The sequence below is a fragment of the Tachyglossus aculeatus genome, chromosome X1 (assembly GCF_015852505.1).
Source record: "Tachyglossus aculeatus isolate mTacAcu1 chromosome X1, mTacAcu1.pri, whole genome shotgun sequence".
NCBI lineage: Eukaryota > Metazoa > Chordata > Mammalia > Monotremata > Tachyglossidae > Tachyglossus > Tachyglossus aculeatus.
The window spans coordinates 74,076,791-74,095,718 of record NC_052101.1 but is presented as its reverse complement, the minus strand read 5'-3'; the positions used below and the strand labels follow the sequence as shown (position 1 = coordinate 74,095,718).

The 18,928-nt window shown below is 42.8% G+C and overlaps 1 protein-coding gene across 5 annotated transcripts in view; it reads left to right on the top strand.

The window, feature by feature from the left end:
- The window catches only part of ABHD6 (abhydrolase domain containing 6, acylglycerol lipase), a 114,750-nt gene extending 102,351 nt beyond the window's left edge, over positions 1-12,399 (top strand). For 4 of the 5 annotated variants that reach the window (XM_038739870.1, XM_038739869.1, XM_038739867.1 and 1 more), the window contains 4 exons: positions 2,215-2,372; positions 5,830-5,884; positions 6,066-6,166; positions 11,773-11,949. In XM_038739870.1, coding sequence (XP_038595798.1) covers positions 2,215-2,372; positions 5,830-5,884; positions 6,066-6,166; positions 11,773-11,949 — 491 coding nt within the window. Of the gene's footprint in view, positions 1-2,214; positions 2,373-5,829; positions 5,885-6,065; positions 6,167-11,772 lie in introns of all 5 variants that reach the window. The other variant, XM_038739871.1, reaches the window with a different exon arrangement.
- The last annotated feature ends 6,529 nt before the right edge of the window (positions 12,400-18,928 follow it).

The following is an 18,928-nucleotide window of genomic DNA, read 5'->3' as shown; positions in this document are numbered from 1 at the left end:
GTGTAAAATTGTGTACGTAAGTGCTGGGGGAGTGGGGCTTGGGGGAGGGGGGAGGGATCACTGAGTGCATAGTAAGTGGGACTGAGTGCATGAGAGAAGCAGCTGAGAGGGAGAATAGGGTGTGGGGGGTGAGAGCATAGTCTGGGAAGGCTTCCTGCAGGAGAGATGATTTAAGTAGGGCTTGAAGATGGGGAGCATCCTGTCTATCACATATGTAAGGGGAGGGAGTTCCAGACAGGGAGGAGGGACTGAGCAAGGGGTTGATGGCCAGTGAGGTGAGAGTGAGGGACATTGCATACTTTTACTATTTAATTTTCAAAATATGGAAATGACCTCATGCTGCATCTTAACTATTTTTGATCCGAGTACGGTCAATTGAGCAGCCCTACAGTGGACTAGAAGGACCACGTTTATTGTTATTTATCACATAAAAGTGAGTCTGATGAACTTTTGAAAATGTAAACAGCCCCCAAACTCCCCTCCTTCCAAACACTGATTATGTTCTACTACCTGATGGGCCACATCAAATAATGCGTTCACCTGCATGACCACAAGGGCTTTCAAGGCTACAGTCTGGTAGGCAATCAATCGTATTAATTTATGGTATTTATTGAGCGCTTTCTGTGTGTAGAGCACTGCACTAAGTGCTTGGGACAGTACAGTATAACAGAGGGGATAGACATGCCCCCTGTCTACAGTGAGCTTACATTCTAGAGGGGGAGAGGCATACTGTATATACACTGAAATCATAAAGCATAAGCATAAATCATAAGCATAAATTTTACAAAATCAACAAACTGTTCAGACAACATTTAATACAAGTGAGGAGCTTAAACTTAATTAGAAAATAAAGTACATAGGTCATGAAAAATATGATTTAAATTACGACAACCAAGAGGGCGTGGCCTACATCAAATGAGCAATACTTTGGACTTAGTAATTAGATCCACTAGAAACACAGAAGTAGAAAAACTGAGAACAATCAGGGAACACCTCTCATGAAGGTAAAGGTCACAAAGAATTGATTTCGGTGACAAAACAGAATGAGAACTAACCTGTAAACATATTGGAAAAGCAGTGTTTGAAAAATAATTAATGATATATTAATATCGGCCGATTTGGGACATTTTAAAAGGGCTACAAGCAAGAATTTATTCAGCACTGATTGGGGAGGGGTGTGTGTATAAGTACGTGATATCAGAGAGTGGCATTCCCTAACTAAATTGATATGCAGGTCCATACATGGTTAAGGATACCTACACTTGCTTGTTAGGCCCCATAAAAATCATACTTTGTAATTTTAACTACTTTACTTGCTCCCATAAACCTTCTGAGTGATTCTTGTGGCATTGAGCTACCATCAGAGATGGAGAGCTGAACATGAGTTCTGAATAGGAACAGTCCCTCAGCACAGCACATCTAATTGTACTTTCCTCACACATGCTAATCCTTCTACTGAAATCCTCTGTTTAGGAACTCATCTTTATTTCATATTTTATGTCTCCTGTTTTGATCTGATCCAAGGTCTCAGCTTAAATTGTTTAGAAGTCCCTTATCATTATTTCCACTCCATTCTTGCCTCCCTAATCAGTAAAACTGAGCAAGAGGACAATAGTGTTTCTATTTTTCAAAACTTCCAGATCAGTTGGAACACAGAGTTGAAATGACTTCAGTAACCTTCTTTCCTAATTCCTTCAGATAGCTTAACCAAAGCTCTCTTTAAAGAAGGGTTAGAATGAAACACGAGCTCCAGTAGAAATGCCTTCTAATTACCCTTTGAAAGCTGCTCCCTGACTCTCCCAGTAGTTTATTTGTCACCTAACAAGCATGGCAAAACTTATTTTCTTTTGGTCTGTGGCAGTGTTCTCCAACTTTTCATCCATGCCCTCACTCCCTCCATCAAAAAAAAAGGCCCACAATTTGTCTCCTTGGCATCACCACAGTATTTAAAGGTTGGGAGTGGAGGAGCACTGTGGTCTTCATCAAGCAGCCATTCAGAGTTTCGCAACGCCAGTCTCCTTGACCTCAATGGAACTCCTTTGTGACCCTCCATTTAAGAAGAACCAGTGGATAGGGAAAGGGCAAACTGGAATGTAGTATTGTCGTAGTTTAGCCTGATTTCAGAACTCCCCCTGGAGTATATTCTTCAGGTACTGGACTTTGAGTGTCTCGACACCTTTTAGTTATGGTATTGTTTTGGTTTGGAATCTACAGGCCTGCAGTACACAACTGATAACCAATTTGTACAGCGACTAAAAGAACTACACAGGACAGCTGATGTGGAGAAGATTCCCTTAATTCCATCCACACCAGAGGAAATGGCCGACATGCTGAAACTTTGCTCATATGTTCGGTTCAGAGTGCCCCAGCAGGTAAAGAGGTGTAGTCTGGGATGCTTCTGTTAATGTTTGTCATGATCCCATCAGCCTCTTGTCGGTGGATTTTACCCAGAGTATCAAATTATTCATTGGAAGACTGGGTAACATGGAAACTGGAGGAAAATAGTCTCTGGCATTGGAGTTAAGCCGTGTTTCATGGTTACTCCTACACACTCATTTTTTTGTGTGTGCTAATAACTATTGCCAGCTGACTTCGAAGGCCATTGGCTGCTCTTTGAAAACCCCATGTTTTACAGTTGTAAGAGATCGGGAGTTACCAAGAGAAAACTAATGCTAATCATCCAGAACTGCATTCCTCTAAAGTAAGTTTCAGCGCAGAAGTGGAAGCCTGATATTGGGCAAGGGTGTGTTTCTGAAGTGGATCCTTCTCATGCAAGATACTTTTTCATGGCCTGTATTTTTATGGGACAGATCTCATGCTTGATGCTCCCAGTGCTTGTGGAGAGAGCCCTGTGGACCCTTCTGAAGCCATGTGCCCTGGAGCCTTGAATCAGCATGCCCATTTGATTGACACTCTGTACTAATTTCTTCATCTTCAACATCATCATCATCATCATGAATAGTTATTAAGCACCCACTGGTGTAGAGCACTGTACTAGGTGCTTGAAAACATACAGTGAAAGGCAAAGACCTGGTCCCTGTCCTGGAGGAGTTTACAATCTAATGGAGAGGCAGGTAGAAATGGACAATATACATATAATGGGAGCAAGAGGAAAACCCAGAACCCATAGTTGTTCTGCTCCTCCTAGTTTGGTTGTGGGGACTTTATGCTTAAGATTTTTTTCCTTTTAACTCTTTTTCAACATAGGGGTGAGGAAAAGAGTTGGAGAGATAGCACATTTGGACAAACCTGGAGATGTGAGACCACCTCTCCAAGTGGAAAACTGTGAATACAAACAACGGTATCAGATTATCAGTCACTCAGTCGTATATATTGAGTGCTCACCTTGTGCAGAGCACTGTACTATGTACTTGGGAGAGTACAATATAACAATAAACAGATACATTCTCTGCCCACAGCGAGCTTACGGTCTAGCACTTAGTGCCTCTATAGGCATAATTCTTTAATGTTAACTGCCCATTGAGAGGACTGTATAGCGTTCACATGTCCATGATTGTATTGTTTGCATCTTTCACATATCTCAGTCTATGCTGCAGAATGGTCGGTACATTCTGAATCTAAAGAAACATCGTTCACATTTTGCTACATTACCTTTTCTAAAATGGGAAGGAAGGAGGGACTTTAAGACCCAAGAAATGTCATTCGGGCAGCCAACTTGAGAAGTCATGAGAAGTCCATAATGGATACTAACTAGAGGGAAAAGTTAAGATTGCTAGGTGGTCCATAGTTATGAGACTATGCTTCTGCTCCTCCAGCTCAACAGAAGTGAAGTCGTAGAGAAAGTTTTTCAAGAATTGCTATTTGGAGATTATTGTGTCTTAGAGATGCACAACCAAGAAAACATATCAATGACTGAAAAACTGTTTTTCTGAGTCAGCCAAGTGCTAAGGACTGATACGTTTTTGAAGAAAACTGAAGTAATGTAGCAGTCTGCATAGGGGAAATCCCTACCCTATCAAAGATCTTCTTCATTGAACACAGAGCTAAAACACCGTACCATCACAGAATTCTATCTGGGCAGCAAACTGGTCAATGGTGCAGCGATAGAGAAGGAAGTAGAAAACTGAATCATGAATGGCAAAACATCCCCTGGGAGATGGTCGGAGTGTGGCAGCAGTGAGGTATTAGGCTTCAGACCAAACTGAAGGTCTACAGAGCTGAGTGCTGTCCCACCTTCTTAAAAGTTCGGAGATCTACACCATTTCCAAATACCGCATCTGATTTCTTGAGTGATTCCACTTAGAAGCCTTACTCAACATCATTAACAAGATAGAATCCCAAATAAATCATGCAGTGAATTCAGTCCTCAATCCCTGAAGCTATGCTTACCTCAACGCAGCTTAGCTTCGCATGGATGGGCCATGTGACAATAATGGATGTTGGGTTCCCCAAACAGCTGCCATAGGGTGAGCTGAAATTGGGCAACCAAAAATAAGGAGACAGAGGAAAAGTTGTATGGAGCTAATAAGACAAAAAAAAAAAGCTTCAGGCAATACTGGGAGACAACTGTGGCAAACAAGCCAGCATTCAAGAAAGGAGTGGCTCTTTTTGAGAAGAAGCTTTGAGAAGAACATGATATAAAGAGGCAAAAACAGTGCCAGTCACCACAAACAATACACGGCAGCATAACAAAGCACAGTCTTTGTGTATGCATATAGTGTGGTTGGAGCTGCGGGTTCCGCATTAGTCTTTGCAGATACACACACACACACACACACACACACACACACACACACACACACACACTCTCTCTCTCTCTCACTCACTCACTCACTCACTCACTCACACCCATAGGTGATCTTCACCTTCCGTGGTGGCATCTTTGAGCATGAAGGACAACTGTGTCCCTAACCGTGAGGATGAATGGCAAGGAGAACAATTTTTATGTGTGTTCTTCAGCATTCTCTGCTTTCACTATCAAAGACAAAATGCTGGAGTAAACAGATCATTGGTCTGATCCAATATGACATGTCTTATGTATTTTTGTCCTAAGGTTGCATATTCAGAGAGGTCAGTTAGAAGACCCACATGAGCAGCAGATCAGTTTCTTCATGGAACTATCCCAACCCCAGCTGATTCTGAATGATATAAACATGCAATTTCCTAATCACCTTTTGATTTGCATGAAAATGAGGCAGGGTACCTTTGCTCCTTTAATAAACCTCTGTGTTTTGTTTTTATTTCAGGGCACTGAGTGAGTAGGATGTGTGACGTGGATAGCTTATTTGATTCCTAAACCACCCCCATCTACTGCTTTAAAAATCATTATTTTTATCATTAACCATTGTTGTTATTATTTCTGACATTTGGTAAGTGCTTTCTGGGTGCCAAGCACTGGGAAAAGGTACAAGGCTAATGAATCAGACATAATCCTTGGCCAATAGGGGAGAGAAACAACCAGGCAAATTCAGTAAGAAACAATGTTATGATAACACCAGCAGCAGGAAAAGTAACAGCACATTATTGCTGGGAAGGAATAACTCTCAGACTCCTTGCTGCTCCAGTAAGGGCCAACCTTGCAAACACAGAGACCATCTCTCTTGAGGTGTGGCATAAGAATCATATCACAATGCTCATGTAATGCTGCAAGAAAGAACCTTTGATGAAGCAACTTTCTTGTCAGAGAAGCACCTCAGAAAGATATGCCTCCTACATATAAATGGATAGCAACGATGGAAAAAAAACCCAGAAATGAATACACAGCGATAGCCCACTAAAGTCTCCTTCACTTCCAAGGCTCTTGGAAGAAGGGGATGCTTCAAAAAATATGATCTGTCTTTTCTTTGATATTTTGTTGTTTATCTTTAGATTCTGCAGGGTCTTGTTGATGTTCGCACCCCACATAATGATTTCTATCGAAAGTGTAAGTAACCTGCTTTGACACCACTTTCATTAAGATTGAAGCTATGGGTGGGTTGTTTTTTTAAGTCACTTTTTTGAAATGTTTTTCTGGACTGCTGCAAAATGAAAATGTCCAGTGGGTTTGGTAAATGTCATAAACAAAAATTCTAATATGTGTAACTTTTACTTCCTTTTCTATGAAGTGTTTTTGGAAATAGTAAATGAAAAGTCAAGATACATGCTCCATGAAAACATGGACAAGATCGAAGTCCCAACTCAAGTCATCTGGGGGAAGCAAGATCAGGTACTATTTCCATCTTTTCCTTTGAAGTATGGGGAAAAATCCGGGGAAGGACTGCTGTGGGGATGGACAGTGGACAGATGCACACATCCACATATGGGGTGGGGAGAGGAAAATGTAGACACGAGGGTAAAGGGACACACGGGAGAACATGGTCGAGGTTGGTGAAGGTCACTCTCCATTTGGGATAGTGTCTGGGCAGTGCCTAGGATACCAGTAGCCTCCTCAGGAACAGGAGGGAGCTTTCTCATGGCTCCAGCTTCCAGCTGGCCTCTATTTTACAGCAGTAGCACACATTATGGTTGTAAAGGTTGATTCTCCTTATTGCCCTGTGAGAAATGTTCTGTGAGCTAAGAAAGTTGTTCACCTACTGAGAATAATTTGTTTCTGTTTGTGGTGGGAAAATTAATCATCAGTATTTGAGTGTTTACTGTGGGTAGAGCACTCTTCTAAGTGCTTAGGAGAACAATTGAGTTAATAGACATGAACTCTGCCCTCAAGGAGTTTACAGTCTAGTCCGGGAGACAGACACTAAAATTATAGTTAAGGGAAAGCAACAAAGTTTCAAGCTATGTACATAAGTGTTTTAAGAGGCAGGGGGGTGAGAATCCAAGTCCTTAGATTATGGGGGAAGCATTGAAGTGGCAGTAGAAAATTATTTGCTAGATGTTAGCAGTTAGAAGCACCGTGGCTTAGTGGAAAGAGCATGGGCTTGGGAGTCATAGGACGTGGGTTCTAATCCCAACTCCAGCACTTGTCTGCTGTGTGACCTTGGGCAAGTCACTTAACTTCTCTGTGCCTCAGTTACCTCATCTGTAAAATGAGGATTAAAAGTGTGAGCCCCACGTGGGACAACCTCAAGATACATGCTCCATGAAAACATGGACAAGATCGACAAGATCGAGGTAGACGCTCTTCTACCTTAGTGCTTAGAAGAGTGCTTGGCACATAGTAAGCACTTAACAAATACCATTGTTATTATTATTATTATTATTATCATTATGTGGCATGTAATTCAGGGTGTTGGAAACGGTGAAATTTATCTATGTTAGTCTTAAAGCTCCTTTTCAATGTCTTCAGCATTCAAAGAGATACATATATATGCATATATATGTGCACACATATATCTAGATCAAAAAGAGTGAGGGGTAGTGGGGGTGAGGTGCAGGGGACTTTGAAATAAAAGGAAACAAACAGAAATCTCTCAAAGTTCAGGAAAATGTTTTCTAGAGGGTTGGGCCTATAAAGGTTGAAGATAAGAAATCGGTACATGGGGCTAGCATTGGGTACATTGAACAGTTTGGGATGATTTTATCATTAGGTCTCAGTTTACATTGATTTAAAAAATTGCTGGCAGGTGATAACAGTTGACTTAGGTTTACATGATGCCTTTCCATCTCCCTTTCTTCCATAACTGGTGTCTCCATTTGAAATATGCAGTCAGTTCACCTACAACACAAAGGTTCTGTTTGTAAAGAACCTTGTGTTAAGGAGAAATTGCATTGTGATGCTCACATTGTGTTGATGCCACATGTTTGCGCACAACTATTTCTGCCAACACCATATCACATTGTATCCAGACAAGTGCATGTTGTAGGAAGAGTGTTCTACCCAAAACATGCTCTGAAAATATGTGTTATGGCACAACTGAGTATGTGTTTTTTTCTTTTATTAAACTTCTGATTTAACCTGACCTATGGTTGGTTGGTATTAACCCTTTCATTTGTTCTCATGTCAACTTATTCCACAATCCATAATAAGAATAATTAAAACTGCTATTTAAGCACTTAGTATGTGCTAAGCACTGTGCAAAATGCTGGGGTAGATCCAGTGCGATCAGATCAGACACGGAGAGTTCACAGTCTAAAGGGGATGGAGAGCATATATTTAATCCCCATTTTGCAGATGAAGAAACTGAGGCACAGAGAAGTTAAGTGACTTATGACACAGCAGGTAAGTGGCGGTGCTGGGATTAGAACCAAGTTCCCCTGTCTCCCAGGTCTGAGCTCTTTCCACTAGGCCCTGGTACTTCTCTTTCATTCTCAGTATACCTTTAGCCCAAGAGCTTGAATCCCTTTGTCATTAATGCTTCCAATACGCAATTGAATTAATTTATTTCAGGTTAGAATAATCCAAGCTGTGCCTAACTGTGGATCATTTGTGAGTCAGCAAAAATTTCTGGCTGCCCTCCCTGCCAGTCCTTATCCTGTCCTTGGTTCTTAGTGTGTCTTCCTTCTAGGCTATACATTCATTAGTACAGGGCTTATACACATTCAATGTGTAGGGAATCTCTATCAAGTAGGGTGAGTGCAGGAGAAGAAACAAAGAAGAGGAAAATTAAGTGACAACCTCACAGATGTGATATTTTAACTTGCACATGAAAATAATACACGAATACACTCATGGTCCTTAGGAAAATCTTAGTTGAGACCACGTCCCCAGAGGTTCCCCCACAAGGCAGAACAGAAATAAGGAACTACCTCTAACCCATTCCTGGTCAAACTCCTGGAAAGGGTTGTATACACCCACTGCCTTCACTTCCTCTCCTTCAAATCTTTCCTTGACCCACTACAGTCGGGCTTTTACACACTTCATCCCTCTAAGACTACACTCTCCCAAGTCACCAATGACTGATTCAGAGCCAAATGCAACAGGCTTTACGCTGTCCCATTCCTCTTTGACCTCTCAGCCATCTTAGACACAACTGACCACATCTCTCTACTTAAAATGGAATCAGATCTTGGTTTTGCCAACGTAGTATCATTCAATCAATCAGTGGTATTTATTTATTGAGTGCTTACTGTGTGCAGAGTACTGTACTAAGCACTTAGGAGGGTGAAATGCAACAGAGTTGGTACTCATCTGGTTCTGGTTTTCTTATATCTCAACTGCTTCTTCTCAGTTTCATTCTCTGGTTCTTCTTCCACCTCTCAACCCCTACCAGTGGGTGTCCTTCAGGGCTCTGTTCTGGTTTCCTATGGTTCTCATGCTGCACATACTCTCTCAGGGAGCTCATCTGCTCACTCGCCTGGCTTTAGCTACCATCTCTATATGGATGATTCCCAGATTTACCTCTCTAGCTCTGACTGCTCCACTGCTATTCAATCTTGCATCTCTGTGAGCCTGTTGTTGGGTAGGGACTGTCTCTATATGTTGACGATTTGTACTTCCCAAGTGCTTAGTACAGTGCTCTGCACACAGTCTCTCTCTGCACACAGTAAGCGCTCAGTAAATATGATTGAATGAGTGAATGAATCTCCACTTGAATGGCTCGCTGGAATCTCAAACTCAACATGTCCAAAACTGAACTCTTCCTCTTTCCTCCCAAATCCTTCCCTCCTCCCAACCTTCCTATCTCTATCAATAACATCACCATCTGTCCTGTCCCGGAAGGCTGCTACCTTGACTTCTCATTGTTTTTCAGATATGTGCTTCAGTCCACTGCTAATTCCTCCCAATTTTCCCTCTAAAACATTGCCTGCATCCTCCCCTTCCTCTCTACCCACAGAGTTATCACCCTGGTTCAAGCAGTTGTCATATGGTACTTAAACTTCTGTGTTAGCCTCCTCTCTGTTCTCCTGCCTCCAGCCTCTTCCCATTTTTGCCCCTATTCCATGCTGCTGCCTGGATCATCTTCCCGAAACGTGCCTCGGCACATGTTTCTTCACTATTCAAAAACCTCCTGTGGCTGCCTACCTCACTCCATCTCAAAGACTCCTTTCCAGCTTTATCCACCCGTCCTTTTCACCTCCTGTTCTCCAACTACACTTCTAAGGGCTTAGTACATTGCATCATGCTCAGTAAATGCCATTGCTAATACTGTTGCTACTACAAAATATGTTACCTGTGGAGATCTATACTTCCACAGAAGAAGATTTCTGCTGTCTTCACACTCCTTCTAGCCCTTTGACCAGAATAGGGCCCACTGGCTAAATCTGACCTGACTCCAAGCCAACACCTTTCACCTGCAGTCACTCCTACCTTGCTCTGAGGTAGCCATGGATACAGGTAACAACCCTTCCCACTCCGATTACAACCTTCAGAAGAGCAGGGTGTATGGGATTACTAACTCGACTCCGACTTGCTGCATTTCATTGAAGATGTGCAGTCCACAGCAGCCTTAGCAAGCTAGCAGATGGCCTGCATTGGGCCTTGGTGAATTGGGCCTTGCTGTTGCTCAGATAGTTGCCAGAGCAACCTAGGTTGTGCTCCTACTTGGCAAGGTAAAGTTATTCTCATTACCTCCACTCCCCTCTGTATCATTAGGTCACACACGCTGGTGTTCCCTACTTCGGTGCTGTGGCTTAGACAGGATCTAGACCCTGGTGACTAGGGCTTTCCAACTACAGTGGCTTCTTATGGAGCCAGGAGACTTGAGGTTTAAGTGCTTCCCAAGCGTTAGGGATTTATCCCAACCCCTCTTGAATGTGCTGATATTTTTGGCCTGAACAATTTCCTGTTTTAACAAAATCCTTTTGTTTGCCACCATGTGAAGAAATGTTACCAGCTTCAATCTTCAGTAAGTTTTCCCTCATCTTGGTGTTGTGGATGTTGTGGAATCTGATAAACAACAATACCATTTCCCTCTAGTCCCCACCCTTCATGTTTTTACAAAAAGAATCATGTCCCCACTCAGCCTTCATCTTTCTAGACTGAAGTTCCTAAGCCACCCTTAAAGGCTGATCTATTGTCCTGGTCATTTGGATGTTCTCGTATAGCCTTCTCCAAGTCTGTTTTGACTCTCCTAAAATGAAGCAACAGATAGTATTCCAGATGCGGATGCTACATGGTTTTATGTAGTGGCAAAGCTACAGCTTTTGTAGCTGTATCCTTCCATTATCTTTCCTGATGATACCCAGGATTTTGTTAACCTTTTTGAAGAAACAGTCAATAGTGACACTGAGTTCTCTCTCCTGAGTCATGGCAGGAAGCTCCAACCCTGTCATCATTATGTTGAAGTTTGGGTGATTTGTTTTCCACTGAGTCCCATCATCATGCACTTGCCCACACTGAAGCTTATCTGCCACTTGTTTTTTTACAGTCATTCAGCTCTACAAAGTCTTTTGGCAGTTCTTTCTCATCTGCATGACATTCCACCAATAGAAGAGCTTAGTTTCCCCTACAAAGTTGGAAATTTCACCACACATTCCCTCTTCCAGGTCCTATATGAAGATGTGAAACAAAACTAGTCTTCATGTCAATCCTTGGAGGATGCCATTATTTACATTTCTCCATCCAGAAATGTTTCTTCTCAGTTTTCTATCCATGGTTACTGCATTTACCTTAGTATTTTTTGAATGCCTGCAGGTATAGAGCACTATATTATGCACTTGGGAGCCAACACTAAGTGTAACAGACCTGGTCCTTGCCCTTGAGGGTTTAAGATCTATCTGCTTTTTTAAAAGTCTTCAGTAGGGAACTTTGTTAAGCTAATGTAACTAGATAGCATTAACCGGTTCCCCTCATTTCACCCACTTATTAAACTCCTCAAAGAATTCCCAGGGACTAGTGAGGCATAATTTCATAATACAGAGCCCCACATCATTTTAAACTGGAATGAAAGGTAATAGGATCTTCCCATAACATTTACTTCTTTCTTTTGTACCCAGGTCCTGGATGTATCTGGAGCAGACATGTTAGCCAATTCCATCTGCAACTGTCAGGTGGAACTCTTGGAGAACTGCGGACATTCTGTGGTCATGGAACGTCCCAGGAAAACTGCCAAACTCATTGTGGAGTTCTTAGCTTCTGTGCACAACACAGACAGCAGAAAGAAGCTAGATTAAGCCCTCTGCGATCTTGAGCACATCCACCGCCACTACTTAAATAGCAGAAATCTGGCATTTTGATAATTTCTCAGGGATCCCAGCAGATCATGGTGAAAGTGCCAAAAGTCCCTGAGGAAAACAACCATGCTTTATTTGTTACCTATAGTACTAATGAAAGCCAGTGTCCTAAGAGACTCTGATCTCAAAAGATTTTATATAGGGCAGAGAATAGTTTGCTGGCTTCAAAATAGAAAGTGTAGTTATGGAATGCACTGAGAGCTCTTTGCAGCTCGTGGTGCATGAACTTGTGCAAAGCCAGATTTCAGTGGACTGTAGTTATTGATGATTTTCTGTGAAAGGTGTTCTTTACAGATGGAGACTTCAGATATTTCCCTTATTTAGAGCTTATTGCATGATAAATTATTGTTATAAGAAAATGATTATAAAGTTCTAGACATTTAAATGAAATCCTGTCTGTATCTTGTGTAAGATTTCCACAGAGACATGTACATGAACACAACACATTAGCTGGAGTCAGAGAAAGGGAAATGATCATCCCGAGTGTTCATATTTACTGGAAGTGGATTTTTAAACTCTGGAAGAGTTAATCTATTTGCCCTACCAGGAGCAATGCTCTGGCAGTTTGTCTGTCCTCTCTTTGAAGAGGTGATCGGATCCTTGTGGTAAAGCCTTTGAATAGAGAACAGTTACAGGATTGTGGGGGGTTAAAACCATTTCATGAATAACTTAGTTTTCGGAAATCGGGACCTAATAAATCCATCATCTCTAAATAATTAGGTGCATAAGCCACTTCAGGTATCATACAAGTAGTTCACCTGCCTCCTTGCCATGTCATTGTGCTGATGAAAATCTTGGATGTAAATAATCTGCTCGCTAGTGAACCGTAGGAATTCAGTGAACAGTGATGTGATTAACAAGTATAATGGCTGTAAAATTTACTGACGTGTCATGAATTAAATTTAATAAGCATCATACAGTCTAACTCTCTCCAAAGTCTGAAAACAAGTGCAGTGTTTGCAAACATGCTGTTAACTCAAATGAGATGCATCGAAAAAGTGGCAGTGTGAACTGCAGTAGGATGCTTGCAAGTTTCCTTTTTTATCAGGTTGTCCATTTGCATCCAAATGAAATTAAAAGGCATGGTCAAGCTATTCTCAGCACTGATGCTGAAGCACTTCTTTTCCCCATCCGTATTCTATAAGCATTCAGTTAGTTTTCCTATGTTAAGGGGGCTGTGTTCTTGAAGCCCCTAGTGTTATGCGAAAATCATGTTCTGGTAGCCACTGACTCTGGTAACTTAAATGTTAGGGTATTTCCAATGGGGGAGATCATGCTTCACTAATGTGTTGGAGTTCTTTGACAGGGTCAAGACGCACGTGGATAGAGGAGAGCCAGTAGACAAACTATGTTTAGATTTTCAAATACCCTTTTGCAAGGTTCCACACCCAGAAACTTTTAATGAAATTGAGTGATCATGGAATTACAGAGACTAATTTGTCATGATTTTATAACTTTATAAATAGTTGCCCCTTGTACTTGAAGAAGATGCCACTGATGGAAGCCAAGGAGTAGCTTCCCATCAGTAGGGCCATATGCTTGATTGGTTTTTCAGTAGTGGTGCTGGGTTGCACCGAGTCATTCACAATCTCTTCCCTAGTCCCCATGTAGTCAACAACTCAGAGTGCAAGACTTTTAGTTGGGGTACAGGTGCAGTCCATGGCTGTGAATTGTACTTCCCAAGCGCTTAGTATAGTGCTCTGAACACACTAAGCACTCAGTAAATACAACTGAATGATTGAATGCATGTGAAATTGAATATCTCTGTGCATCGGTTTCAGCAGCAGGCCCTGCTATGCCCTAATCTGGTTTGTACATGACTGTTGAGGGAGACAATCCCTTCTGCCATACCAGACCTCGGGGTCGTCACTGGGATTCCAGGTGTGGTCTGTGGCTGTAGAACAGAATATCTCTGTGCACTCTCTTTCAGGAGGAGCACCTGCTTCTTATTCTCTCTGGACACTTTTGTTGAGTAAGGCCTTTACTTCCATGGTTCAAAGTACTGGAGATCAGAAGGGTTTGATATGGAAGTGCCAGTTCTAGATCGTAAAGGAGTGGAAAAGAAAAAAAATATGATGAAGATGATGATGATGGCATTTGTTAAGCACTTACTCTGTGTCAAGTACTGTTCTAAGCGCTGGGGTAGATACAAGGGAATCAGGTTGGACCCAGTGCCCATCCCACATGGGGCTCACAGTCTAAGTAGTGGGGAGAACAGGCATTGTCTCCCCCATTTTACAGTTGAGGTCACTGAGGCACAGGGAAGTGAAGTGACTTACCCAAGGTCACACAGCAGGCAACTAAGAGCTGGATAATAATAATAATAATAATGATGGCATTTGTTAAGTGCTTACTATGTGCCAAGCACTGTTATAAGCGCTGGGGGAGATACAAGGTAATCAGGTTGTCCCACCTGGGGCTCACATTCTTAATCCCCCATTTTACAGATGAGGTAACTGAGGCACAGAGAAGTTAAGTGACTTGCCCAAAGTCACACAACTGACAAGTACTGGAGCTGGGATTAGAACCCACGACCTCTGACTCCTAGCCTTGTGTTCTTTCTACTAGGCCATGCTGCTCCTCAACCTGGAATCCCCACCATATGCACTTTATTCATTCAATCATATTTATTGAGCACTTACTGTGTGCAGAGCACTGTACTAAGCACTTGGAAAGTACTGTTCAGCAACAGAGACAATATCCAGACCCACATTCCGCTCCCTGGTGAGATCCCATTGACAAGCCTAGCGTGAACCCTAAGACAACTGCACATTCTATTCCATATTAGTCAGGAAGCATGGCACAGAGGAACCATACTTCCCTAGGAGCCCTTCTTTCCTGGGCTAAGCCAAGGAGGCGGGAGGAAAGTCTGATATGGCTTACTTTGCTGCCCTTCTGCTGCTTCAGGATCTCTCCATCATGGATAGAAAACTGGTTAGAAGATGGGAAACAAAGGGAAAGGAGAAAATGGTTTCTTGTTCATTTGTCATCATTTATTGAGCACCTACTGTGTGCAGAGCACTGTACTGAGCACTTGGGAGAGTATAAAAGATTTAGAAGACACCATCCCTGTCCTCAAGGATATTACAGTCTAGCAGAGGAAACAGACAGGCACAAATTCAGATAGGGAAATAGTAAAGTAACATATGGTAACATAAGTGCTTAGGTAGCATGGGAGGGCAGAAGTGGCACTTGGTGGATGTAAGGTGGAGAGACTAGGGCTTACTTGGAGAAGGTCTCCTGGAGGAGATTTGATCTCAGAAGGGATTTGAAGGTGGGGAGAGCTGTAGCCTGTTGGATATGAAGTGGGAGGGAGTTCTAGGCGTGGGGGGGAAGCAAGAGCAAGAGATTGGTGGCTCGACAAATGAGAAGAAGGCCCAAGTGAGTAGGTTATCCTGAATGGAATGAGAGACTGTGAGCTGGAGTGTAATGGGAGAAGAGAGCTAATTGAGTGCCGTAAAGTCAGGGGTCAGGAGTTTCTGCCTGATATGAGGAAGAATGGGCAGCCATTGGAGGTTTTTAAGGAGAGAGGAGTTGTGCAATATGACGGTTTAGAAAATGACCCTGCTATATAGTCTAGTGGGATGGATGAAGAACTCCAAATGTTCTCAAGTGTTACGATTTTTTTGAAGCTCCAGAAAAGAACACCATCACAGGATCTTAATATTCAGTACTTTGGAGTTTTCAGATAGCCACTCACCATCTTCTCTACTCCATTAATTTGTCAATCTGCAGTCTTCTAATAGGATAAATCAGAAACTGCTAGTAGACCTTATTGAACGTTTGGGTCACTCAATGACCAGTGAACTTGCCTAGTAGTGAATCGATGTCATTCATTCATTCAGTCGTACTTATTGAGCACTTATTGTTTGCAGGGCACTGTACTAAGCACTTGGGAGAGTACAGTACAACAGTAAACAGACACATTCTCTGCACACAGAGAACTCTACTCACAGTATTGTTTTGTGCAGCCAGTTTTGATATTCAGCAACTGGGTCTGTCTTCAAAAAGATAAAATGCTAAGTAGGCTCTATAGAAAGGGTACCATGACCAATGGCGCATTTTGCTCTGTGAAATGTTATTCAGGTGAAAGTCTTCAAGATGATATGATAAATGGGCAGCTTTTATTGGTTACCGATGGATTGGCTAATAGTTTAAATTACTAGGACACCCAAGCTTCCGAGCAGGAGGTAGAACTGGGGAAGAGGGAGGAGGCAGCATGGCCTAGTAGAACAAGTAGGGGCCTGGGAGTCAGAGGACCTGGGTTCTAATTGCAGCACCACCACCTGTCAACTGTGTGACCTTGGACAAGTCACTTCACTTCTTTGTGCCTCAGTTACCTCATCTGGAAAATGGGGGCTAAGATTGGGAGCCCTATGTGGGACTGGGACTGTGTCCAACCTGATATCTTGTATCTACCCCAGTTCTTAAAACAGTGCTTGGCACATTGTAAGTGCTTAAATAAACACCATTTAAAAAAAAATAAAAAGGAGGGATTTTCTGTGAAGCTCTACAGGAGGAAGGGACTCGCTTGCGAGAAGTGGACTGGGGGTGTGAGTGAGTGTGGTTTCCTTGGAAACAGAAGCATGTGTGGGTGGGTGAGCCTGGAGCTGATCTCTGCAGCAGGGGCAGGGCATATTCAATAAATATGCTCAATATTCAATAAACACGCTCAATAAATATGACTGAAGGGATCCCCTCCTTCCTCCCCCTCCCCCTCGCCTTACCTCCTTCCCCTCCCCACAGCCCCTGTATATATGTACACATGTTTGTACGTATTTATTTACTTGTACATATTCTATTTATTTTATTTTGTTCATATGTTTTGGTTTTGTTCTCTGTCTCCCCCTTTTAGACTGTGAGCCCACTGTTGGGTAGGGACTGTCTCTACATGTTGCCAACTTGTACTTCCCAAGCGCTTAGTACAGTGCTCTGCACACAGTAAGCGCTCAATAAATGCAATTGATTGATTGATTGATATTCCAGTTCTTCGGAAGGGTTTCTGCTGCCCAAGGTCCATCTCCCCACTCATCAGCCTGAGGCAGGGAAAGCAGGAAAGCACCTGTGGTTCCTCGCCAGACTCCGGGCCCTCTGGCCCTGGCCATGGGGTGGACAGAGGAGATGAATCAAGGAGCCTCGTGTTTTCTTTTGATTTAAAAAATGGACATAAAATAAACCCCCCAGGGCTAGCAGCAGTCCGAGGCAGGGGTGACCTGCCAGTGGAGCTGCTTGCAGGAAGCAGGCACCAGGCTGGCATCAGATTGCATCATTTGACTGGCAGGGTCATAGTTCAACCCCTTCTACTAAGATTGGTAGATTTGATAGGGCTCCCAAGCAAATTGGTCTACCAACCAAATGCCTTTTCTGTAAATCGCACTCCTGTCGTGGACCCCATTGAAAATATGATGTGGTACAGGGATGTCAAACTCAGGTTAATGTTCTCCAGTCTCCACAAATAGCATCTAGAGTGGGGTTGATTTTCACTGACAATGTCCCCTACCCATTATATGATTCTAGAGATCATATGCTGCTCTCATTTCTGATCTGCATTTACAGGTTAGGCTTTCCTCACACAGATTATGGGGCAGCTGGTTGGCATGAAGGGGATTAGCAGTACTTCCTCTGGCTTTCTCGGAGGATTTCAGAGGCAAGCAAGGATTTCCTCTTTGCTGTCTGTGAGGAAAGGTTCCTCGAGCCTGTTGTAATTCACTTGACCTTCCTCTTTACTTACACACCCTTCAGGAAATGATTGTGGTATTTGTTAAGTGGTTACTATGTGCCAAACACTGTACTTATCATTGGAGTAGGTACAAGCTCAACAGGTCTGACACCATCCCTGTCCCCCCAGGGGCTCCCAGTCTACCCCCCCACTTCTAGACTGTAAGCCCGTTGTTGAGTAGGGACTGTCTCTATATGTTGCCCATTTGTACTTCCCAAGTGCTTAGTACAGTGCTCTTCACACAGTGAGCGCTCAGTAAATACAATTGAATAAATGAATGAATGAAACAGATATTGAATCCCCATTTTCACAAATGAGGAAACTGAGGCACTAAGAAGTTAAGTGACTTGTCCAAGGTCACACCGCAGGCAAGTGGTGGAGTCAGGACTAGAACCCAGGTCCTATGACTCCCAAGCCCATGGTCTTTTCAACTAAGCCATGTTGCTTTCCAAGAAATTCAGACTACAGTATTCTTGGCAGGGTGATTAAGAGCAAGGATCTTTGAGAATCTTTCAGCCACCAGATGCTGAGAGGAAGAAGTCAATAATTGGTGTTCGGAGGCAGTGGCTTTTGTAATGAAGGGTGAGTCTCTGGCACTAGGAAAAGTTGGGCAGAAGCCTGGTGAGTCCTCAAGGGCATTTGAGAATAGGTTTTGAGGAGTCTATAGTACCTGTTTTGCTACTACCGCTGAGTAGACATATAGGAACAGTGCCCAATACCAACTAAGAATGGCCCAATCACTGGATTGGATGTGGGATGACATCCAGCCCTCTGTCACTGAATGTAACACCGGGCCAGACATTCTATCAATCAATGGCATTTATTGAGTTCTTACTGTGCGCAGAGCACTGTATGAAGCACTTGAGAAAATACAATGCCATAGAGTTGGTAGGCACGTTCCCTGCCCTCAAGGAGCTTTCAGTCTAGAGGGGAAGACAAACATTAAAATAAATTACAGATAGGGAAAATTAGAGTATCGGCATATGTACATTAAGTGCCGTGGGGTTGGGGTGAGTATCAGTGTGCTTAAGAAGTACACAGTCAAGTGCATAGGCAAGTCCATTCTGAGAGCTATGAATTCTGGAGCTCTTGGGATAAATAAAACATATCCAGCCAGTCAAAGGGAATTTTTGCTGTTGAGGAGACCCAATAGGACAGCTTTCAATCCTGGAAAAACTCTCATAATAAAAAATCAAGTGG